General features: G+C 44.2%; 1 protein-coding gene across 1 annotated transcript in view; it reads right to left on the bottom strand.

Annotated features, from left to right (window-relative positions):
- The window catches only part of itpkcb (inositol-trisphosphate 3-kinase Cb), a 42792-nt gene extending 33231 nt beyond the window's left edge, over positions 1 to 9561 (bottom strand). The window contains exon 1 of the mRNA XM_063205375.1: positions 8253 to 9561. Coding sequence (XP_063061445.1) covers positions 8253 to 9032 — 780 coding nt within the window. The 5' untranslated portion in view covers positions 9033 to 9561. The remainder of the gene's footprint in view (positions 1 to 8252) is intronic.
- Between the last annotated feature and the right edge of the window lie 449 nt (positions 9562 to 10010).

Raw genomic sequence — 10010 nt, forward strand, 5'->3', positions numbered from 1 at the left:
GACAGTGAACAAGTCCCGTCCCCATTCATTTCAATGGGAAATGCTAGGCTAGTGAATTCAGCCAAAATTGCACGAATTTGTCAGCTTCCAAAATGGAGTTTCATGGAGCTCATTTCCGATACCAGTTTACTCAGCCAATTACGTGCCACGGTACTGACTGAAGTAAGGTTGACCAGAAAGCTATATGGAAGACAGGCATTGGATGCATGGAGGTATTATAAGGTGCCCAACCACAGACCTATATAGGTCTGTGTGCCCAACACTAAACTTGCGCACCCACCAATCATCATGAGCGAAGTGGTATCGGAAATGAGCGAATTTGTGAAAATGGCGACGAGGAAGCGCCTTGCTAATCGGCGAAGCTAACCAGCCAAATCCTGACCCCCTGATCAAGGCGCAGTCTTACCAGTCGCAGGGTAAAAAAAAATTGACCACCAGCGGGTGGCGCTAGTTACTAGGCTACCATTGACCCCAAATTTAGCATAGAATGGAACCAGTGATGCGACAGATTAATAATGTGGGCAAAGAAAATTTGAACTGACCCCCAGGGGTTCCCATACCCCTGGCACATTCAGGCCGATAAAGAACCGTGCTGGTGCCTGTTCCCGCACCTAACCTAAAAAGTAGAATTGGGACTCTACGCGTCATTCCTCAGCTTGCAGGTGCATCACAGTGGGACAGACATCCCTGAAAAGGAGAAGCTGGAGCACAATAAAAACATGTGGCACAGCTGGAAAAAAACAAGGCTGTGCATTTATTTTCATTGTATGTTTAAGTAAAAGCATCGGTATCGGCAAGTACAGGAATGAATACTTGTATTAATTTCAAAAAAGTGGCATCGTGTATCCCTAGTAAAACGCAAAAAAAATGTATCGTGTGAAAAGAGGGAAAACACTCCTCTTCTTCATTTTCATGAAAGGGGCAAAGTCAGACTACAGTATTAACAGAATTTCAAGGTTGTAGGCCTATATTAGGGTTTAAAATGTAAATTATTGACCATGGATAGCAGCATCAAAATTAATTGTATGATTACTGGCAATAGGCCTACTAGAATTTTCTAAAGCACATTTGCCTCAAACACACAAACACCTACATACACCAGACTACTTGACAACACACTGATCACCAGGGTCTCCCTCAGCACTTCATTGCTAAGGCGGCCACCTTGACAAGAAACACCTACCACCTTGACTAGGACCCTTGAAAAGATAAATCATGCATCATATTTCATGTTGTGAATGTAATTTTAAAGTTAATTAGCCAAAAAAGATATACCTTTTACGCCCCACCACCTTGAATAACAAAAATTCTGGGGGAAACACTGTTCCAAAAAATATAGACTGTCATAACAGCAGCTGCAGCCTTGCTAGTCTGTCACTGCCTCTCCTCCCTCCCGCGGCCGCCCCAACACATCTCTCTTAAGTCCCATAATTATGTCCTTCCTCATTCTACTACCCCGTTTCACACGAGTTCCTTGGGGCAAATGCAGGCCCTTCTGCCTCTAGACCGGGGGAGGGTAAACCAGTCCAACCACTACTGTATCTGCTCCTTTCAAAAAAAAGGGGAGGGTAATAAAGAAAAAGACTGTCCTGGGTGTGTTACAATACACTGTGAAAAAAATTACATTTCACCTGCAAGTGCAGTGTTTCCACAGACATTTTGTTAGTCAAGGTGGTGGGTTGTTAGCTGGTGTCAAGAGGCATTTCACTATCATCACTGGAAAAGCTATGCAGTCTCACATGAGATATGATATGAAAACCCCTAAAAGTATACAGTTTTAGAAATGACATCCACAACAAAAAAATCGAATCTTTTCAGGGGACCAAGTCAAGGTGGAAGGTGTTTGTTGTCAAGATGTCTGCCTAGTAAAGTACTGGGGGGGGACACCTTGATATACGATACTTAGGCTTACTGTAAAACAGAAGACTGATGTGAGAGTAGTTGAAAAAGAGGTTAACAGAAAGACTGCCTTATTTAGAGAGACAGAAGTTAAATAGAAAAAAAGAGATTAAAGAAAAAGGTAATGAAAGAAGTTGAAGAGAACATTTCTTTATTTCCACATCACAGCTGTCGAATGCATTTGCTGACAAAATACTTAAACCTGCAGGGGGTTTTCTGCCAAAAGTAGTGCCTGCTCTTTGATTGACACAGGCAGGCATGACATTAACTTCTATGCTCACTGACCACTGCGGCCAGTACATTCATTTGTTACAATCACACGCTTGTATTGCTAAAAGACTACATTTCCTTAAAAACGGCCTAGCCCTTAACCCAACCTCCCCCAAATCTAACCCTGATCTCATAAAGAGGTCAAGAAGTTATGCAGCCACCCAATGGGTGCTAGTGTGAATGTCAATGTTTTATGTTTATGTGCTTGTCTGCTTATGTTGTCTCACTGTGTCTTATGTGCTTATGTCTTGTGCCAGCGAGTGTAATGCAAAAACAATTTCCCCATGGGGACAAATAAAGCTCTAACGAACTAACTAACTAACTAACAGGTAGTAGGGCTGTTCAATAGTATTTCAGCGTGCATGTCTCTCTCTCTCTCACTCCACTTCTTCAGAAAAATCGTAAATCCTCTGTCAACTCTATTATTTGAATATGGAGATTGTTTGACATGAACAAGAAACTCATATCATGTTTAAAATGTTATTACTTGCACAGCCCTCATGACATTTGAGAGTTGGAAGCGTTATATGTGCAATCACCTGCTCAAAGCGCACACGTACTCACTAATACTGTAATGCCTTTATTTCAGCCAGTGTCCTAGTCAGACGAGAGAAACATGCTGTAGTGGATAGACGGACCAAAAGGGATGAACTCTAGTTGGGTTTAAACCTTGAGAGTTGGCGGTCCCTAACACCTACAAATTTGATGTATTATTATTATTATTATTATTATTAGTTCTTTTGCAAATTATATTTACTTCAGAAACAAATACACAATGGGGTGTCCCAATAAACTGTATACACATTACACACGTTAAATCATGAACTTTTCTGGAAATATATGTATTTTTCCAAGCATAATCAAATTTACAGCCATACTTGTCTTTTTTCTGACTTTTTTTGCTGATAATGCAAATCACAAACAACATTCTTGTTTTGTCTGTGTGCACTTTCAGCAGTTGTATTGCAGAGTTTCCCACAGCGCTTTACAGTTAGCCTACTGTAAGGTGGCTACACCTTGACAACAAACACCTACCACCTTGACTTTGATCTCCAGAAAACAAAGATTTGGTATTGTGAATATGGAAATGTTCTTTGCTTCACCAAAAATGTATAAGCCATTATTATTATATCCCCGAAACGCGGAGCGTCGGGGATGTAATGGTTTTGCGTGCGCCGCCGCCGCGTCCGCCGCGTCCGCCGCGTCCGCCGCCGCCGCGTCCGCCGCCGCGTAAGGTCTTTCGTGTTAACGCGATAACTTTTGAACGGATGTTTGGATTTGTCCCAGATTTTTTGGGTGAATGCTCTAGGGCAGGTTCATGAACTGATTCGAGTTTGGAGGTCAACACTTTCAAGATGGCTGAATTCAAGATGGCCGAATTTTTGTTTGGTCCATAACTTCTGACCGGGTGGATGGATTTGTCCCAGATTTGGTGTGTGAATGCTCTAGGGTAGGTTCATGAACTGCTTCGAGATGGGAGGTCAACACTTTCAAGATGGCTGAATTCAAGATGGCCGAATTTTTGTTTGGTCCATAACTTCTGACCGGGTGGATGGATTTGTCCCAGATTTGGTGTGTGAATGCTCTAAGGTAGGTTCATGAACTGATTCGAGTTTGGAGGTCAACACTTTCAAGATGGCTGAATTCAAGATGGCCGAATTATTCTTTGGCCCATAACTACTGACCGGGTGGATGGATTTGTCCCAGATTTTGTGTATGAATGCTCTAGGGTAGGTTCATGAACTGATTCGAGTTTGGAAGACAACACTTTCAAAATGGCGGAATTTTCATTTGACCCATAACTTCTGACTGGGTGGATTGATTTGCCCGGTAACACCTTATTTTAATGGTTCACCATTTCAGTGAATCTACCATATTAGGTACAGTGTAATAACCAATGTAACAATATTTAATACCATGTAATACTAGTGTAATACCAGTGTAACAATATGCAATATCAGGTACAGTGTAATAACGAGTGTAACAGTATGCAATACCATGTAATATAGTGTAATACCAGTGTAACAATATGCAATACCATGTAATACCACTTACGCACAAACACATGATGTAAGTAAAAAAATTACATTGTATTAAATATTGTTACACTGGTTATTACACTGTACCTAATGTGGTATATCCACTGAACCATAAAAACAGTTTTACCATTTGCCCCATTTTTTGCTTCATTTTCACAATAGTCGTTTGGTTTTAAGCCTATGCACGTCATGTCACGTCTGTATGTATCATATACGTTTACGAAATGGTGGACGGGAGTGGTAGGAATGATGGGGGACTGGAAGCGTCGCGTTTCGGGGATATACCTTAAGCAGTCGAAGGCGACTGCACAGGCAGTCTAGTTTTCAATACATTTCGTATCTCAAAAAACATGCACAACATACCCTTTCCCATGAGTCGCTAGTCCATGGCACTGGCTTACCCCCTCACCCGCTTTACTAACAAATATTCTGCGGGAAACACTGATGAATGTTGCAGGTTTCATAGTGAAGACATCAGTTTTAGAACAGGCGGTAATTAATCAGTAAAGTGATGTGTGTACAAACTACATCACACTGAGAATTGCACACATTTTAGTAAATAAATAAAACTTAACAATGATTAAAAGTGTGTTTTTAGACACCCTGTGTACACAATCACCGTCAGAGCATCAATTTATATCAGTCATAACATAAGAAGCTTCAGGTTGATTGTCATTGGCAGTTTGTTTTTGTCTGTGCATGCATGTGAGGTTAGTATGTGTGTGTGTGTGTGTGAGAGAGAGAGCAAAAAAAAGAGAAGCAACTCCATATATGGAAGCGTTGCATAGCAACGGAACCGCCTTCAGCCCAATTTTCCATTACACACAGTCAACCATGACAGAGATGACAGAGATGCCATCAGTATGTGCGTAGGTATTTGTACGAGTTTTTAAGCAAGCCTCTATGTGTGAATTTAAACCACTATATTTATCATAGGAAGCCGGTTCCCACCTTTAAACCCATGCTTGCGTGAGTATCTACTAGACTAATGTTTGAGCTGACCTAGCCCCAGGCCAGACTCTTGACATGATGTGTATGGGTGTGTGGATGTGTGTGTAGTCTTTAAAAAAAACTAACTAACCCTTCTTTGCATCTGCACTTGTTGTTCTGTATATTTCCTGTGCACTTTGTATTTGCTAGTGATGTTGGCTATGATTATGTCCTCTTTTGAAAGTCGTTTTGGTTATAAAGCATAGGGGAGAGAGAGAGAGAGAGAGAGAGAGAGAGAGAGAGAGAGAGAGAGAGAGAGAGAGAGAGAGAGAGAGAGAGAGACGCTTGAAAGTTCTCAAATGTCAAGAGGCCTGTGCAATTAATCAAATTTTAAACATGATGAGTTTCATGTCAAACAATCTCCATATTCAAATAATCGAGTTGACAGAGTATTTACCATTTTTAGAGAGAGAGAGAGAGAGAGAGAGAGAGAGAGAGAGAGAGAGAGAGAGAGAGAGAGAGAGAGAGAGAGATTAAACAAAATCAAGCATTCTTTCCTCAAAGCCCAGACAGAGACGGGTCACACCGAGGCCAAACTTCCTCACACTCATTTTCTCCAGATTGATTCATAGTGACTCAGGCACTCAAGGCAAACACTCGCTCAATTGTGACTACTCTCAGTCACTCAGCTACCCCCCACCCTTCTTCCCTTAAGCCCCCCTTACAGCTACACACCACCCCTGCAAATCTTCCCACTAGGCAGTAAAACAGAAAGACCCACGCCACTTACTGACCATCAGGGCTTGTATAACAGAGGCCAATTAGCAGAGTGTGTAAACGTTAGTAAACCTCTCTCTCTCGAAGCCTCATACAGTATAGGATGCACTGAGCTATCGGACTGGTCCTTTAGCTCAGTGTTTCTCAACAGGGGTGCCGGGGCACCCTGGGGTGCCGCAGGCCTCCCTCAGGGGTGCCGCGGAAACGTGGCTGATGAATAAATTATGCAATATAATACATATTTGTCTAAATTGATAAGTTAAAGTTAGTCAGTGGAATCTTTCATCTGCCATTTACACACAATAAAGTAAATATAGGTCGCCCCAGTCAGCTGCAACTTCGAACGTAGGTCGTGTGACGTCTCCAAATGTGTTACTTTTCTAAGCTTGTGTGGTATCGGATGCGGTGCCATGTTATGGCTTGTTGGTTTGGGATGCCTTGAATTTTTTTATGAATTGAAAGGGTGCCTTGCCTAAAAAAAGGTTGAGAAACACTGCTTTGGCTCAACCGTATTGCGCTGTGCCTCCCATACCTGAACTGTTGCGTTGACCAGGGGGTGGCGAGTTTGAGACCCGAGGGGCATCCTGCGCACTCAGGAACACCTGAGTTACACTTGACATTACCTTTTCACTCCCTGCCACTATGGCTGTGGTTTTCCTGAATCACCAGCCATTCAGGTATTCTACTAGCCACACTTACTACTACTAATCACAATTATTTTTTCACCATCACTAGGGTTGTGGGTGCATGCTGACTGTTATGCCAAGGAGGTTGGATCTTTGGTGAAGCGGTAAGAGTGACCATCATGATGGTTGTGGTGAGGGAAATCTTGACCGTCATGCCAATGAGCCTGGAATATTGGTGACGTGCTAAGAGCTCCTGTATCGAGCCCCACGAGCCCCAAGTTCGAGTCCCACGGTCAGACTCTGTAATGGTGCAGTTTTCTGTGCCGTCATTGTAAAAGTGAAGCGAAAGCCCAAATGTGAAACTCAAACTCCCTTGTCATTGTGACACAGCACTCCACAGCACACGAGTGCACACTGCACACAACGAAATTGGATTTATGCCTAACCCGTCCAAGGGGGCAGCCCCCAATGGCGCCCGAAAGGGAGCAGTGTGGCGGGGACGCACCATGCTCAGGGTACCTCAGTCATGGAGGAGAACGGGGGACAGCACTGGTTAATTACTCCCCCGCCCCCACCAACCTGGCAGGTCGGGAGTCAAACCGGCAAACTTTGGGCTACAAGTCTGACGCCCTAACTGCTTACCCATGGCTGCCCATGGCTGGTGGGTGGTATATCTGTGTGTGACAGTGTGTAAACTGTAAAGCATACAGGTCCACTTCCCGAGTAGAAGGCCATGTAGTGGAGTTCGACTGGCCATCCCTAAGGTTGTGGGTACTTTGGCTCTTTTGACGAAGTGGTCAGAGCCCCAGTCTGGCAGCTCTAACCCCCTTCGATACAGACACAATCATGAAATATCATACCACAATTAACCACCTCTATCACCACATATATAACATCAAGTCTGCATAATTTATCAGCGTGTAATACTCATAATTGGGGTGTTCACCTATTATGTCCCAGGTGAAGGTCCTGGTCTGTGGTTAATCCGAGGGAAAGTAGGCAGTGTGTTTTTTTTACCAGACAGTTCTCCTGATCTCTCTCTTGATACCAAAAAATCATAATTGATGATTTGTCATCTAGCCAAGGAGTGTGAGTTGTTCCTCGTTTGTTCAACAGCAGAAATCCAGGGAGGGTTGGGTGGGAAAGACTATTACCAGCATCCTGTCAACCCTCACACACTCATGACACTGAATGACACATCAGTGCGACTCAGATGTCCTATGGTTACCCTTCCCAGCATGTTACAGTGTCAACTTCAACATTAAGAAAGAGGAAAGTTTTTTTTTACTGTGGTGAAACATCCAGACCATGAACACGAAATTAAATGGTAGTATTATGGGAGGGTCAGCAGCACCAGGCTAGGCCTATGTACCCCCACAACATACTATGTGTTGGAGAGAGGGATGAAGGGGGGTGGGAGTAGAAACAAAAACATAGAGCCACGTCAGGACTGCATGGCTCCGTCCTGACTACCACAGCCATGAAGCATTTTACAGTATTAGTTTTACGCGCACCATTTTATACGTTTTCATGAGTTTATATATTCAAAGATGATAACTGTGGTGCATCAGCAAAGTCCAATCCACAAGACTTAAACGCTGATCAGTTACTCATCTTCCCTGTCCATTAATAGTTCACAGAACAGCTGCAGAATTTGACAACAGAATGTGGCCTATATTAGGCTATTATTGTGTTATTGTCGACTACTCACCCCTGTCACATCGTCTGGTGTTCTGCCCAACATGTTGTATGCACCCGGGGAGAGGCTGTTCGGCTCCAGGTCACTACCAGTCATATCGTCCTCGGATTCCTCGAAGGATGAAGCGGAGGACAGACACGTAGAAGAAGAGCTGGAGAGTTTTCGAAAAGAGATCGACGGCACAGGGGAGCCTCCACATCCACTATCCGAACAGGGCGACTCTTCATCTGCGTGTTGGTCAAGAGACTCTCCCATGTCACGCGACTGTGGTCCAGAACCAGGACTCGGTGTGATGACAAGACGAGGAATGGTGCCCAGGTAGCTGACTGAAGTGCCCCTTTGAACAGAGAAGTCTTTGGTGACTTGATGAAAAGAACATTCCTGGTCTGGGTTCTCGGTAGAACTAGGCCTTGGGAGGTAGGAGCTTCGTTCGTCCAGACCACCTGATTTAGACGCATGGTGCGTTTTGGGTGTTTTTGTCATTTTAACATGAAGGCATGGGAATGTGTTACAATCAGAAAGGGTATCGGGGGGTCCCAAGGATAGAGTCAAATCAGACGAGTGTGGCCTCAAATCTGTAGCTGTAAATGGTATTGATCTGGCGGGTAGTGCGACGTCCGATTGGCTTTTGCTTTCGGCTTTTTCACAGCTCTCTCCAAACTTTTCTTCCATGGTCCTCGGAGAGACATTCCAATCATTGTCCTTTCCCGTTCTGTTTGAACCGACACATTGATAAACTCCAAGGCGAGCGCACGCAAACCCGTAAAAGGGTGAACCGGTGCCAAAGCGCATCGAACTTTGCTTCAGCGTATGAAGCCGCCCGCCTCTCCGACAGTCCAAGTCAGCACATGATTACCGGATAGGCTTCCATCGCCAAAGATGCCCTCACTGTGTTTTCTCCTTTGTACGCCTTGATGAGAAAGTGCTTCCACACACCGTCCGACTAAGCAACCTGTCGTTTGTGTTCTGGTTTTCACCCGTTCGTGTAGGCTACTTTTTCTAACCCCGTCAGTTCACTGCTGTCTCAACGCAACTCCTGGTTTTAATGCGCCCCGACTGGCACTCGATTTGCTCGGCGAACAGTCATAATTCCTTCTATGACTGGACGCTCTCGATGGTGAGGAAAAGGAGGGCGACTGGCCCATTCCGCATGCCGTACTTCTTGGTCCGCGTGGTGTGGGTGGGGAGAAGCATTTTAAACTACGCCCTGTTCATTCCACTGCCACACGACAATGTATCTGCTGTCCTCTAGTGTTACAATGTTCCTCTTACATCCCAAAATACAATGCTGTGTAAAACTATTTCCCCTTTACTGATTGTGTAGGCCTATACCTTTTTTTGCATTGATAATAACTGTATTTGTATAGCACTCATCATATAGCCTATCAATCATACAAGGCATGCAGCTCAGAGTGCTTAACAAATGGGAAAAACATCAATGTTAAAGATGGAGTTAAAAAGAGAAGTAGAAAAGAGAGACAGAAACCAGAAAGAATAGCAAGAAGACAAATGAAGAAGACATAAATAGAGATTGTAGAAGCATAAGGAGGCATAAGGGGCTCAATGAGGTCTGAGAAAACACCAGGGGCGGAGGGGGGGGGGGGGGGTTGGATGGCATAGGGGCCAGGAACCCCCGGCCTCACCACTTGGAGGGGCCCCCTGCCAGTGGCTTTCGATTGCCAAACATCTTGTAGGGTAAGGTAAGATATTTTCGTGAGCCCAACGCCTCTGACACATCTTTATCGGGCAGTCATGGGTGAGCGGTTAGGG

This window comes from Engraulis encrasicolus, chromosome 8 (assembly GCF_034702125.1).
Source record: "Engraulis encrasicolus isolate BLACKSEA-1 chromosome 8, IST_EnEncr_1.0, whole genome shotgun sequence".
Lineage (NCBI taxonomy): Eukaryota > Metazoa > Chordata > Actinopteri > Clupeiformes > Engraulidae > Engraulis > Engraulis encrasicolus.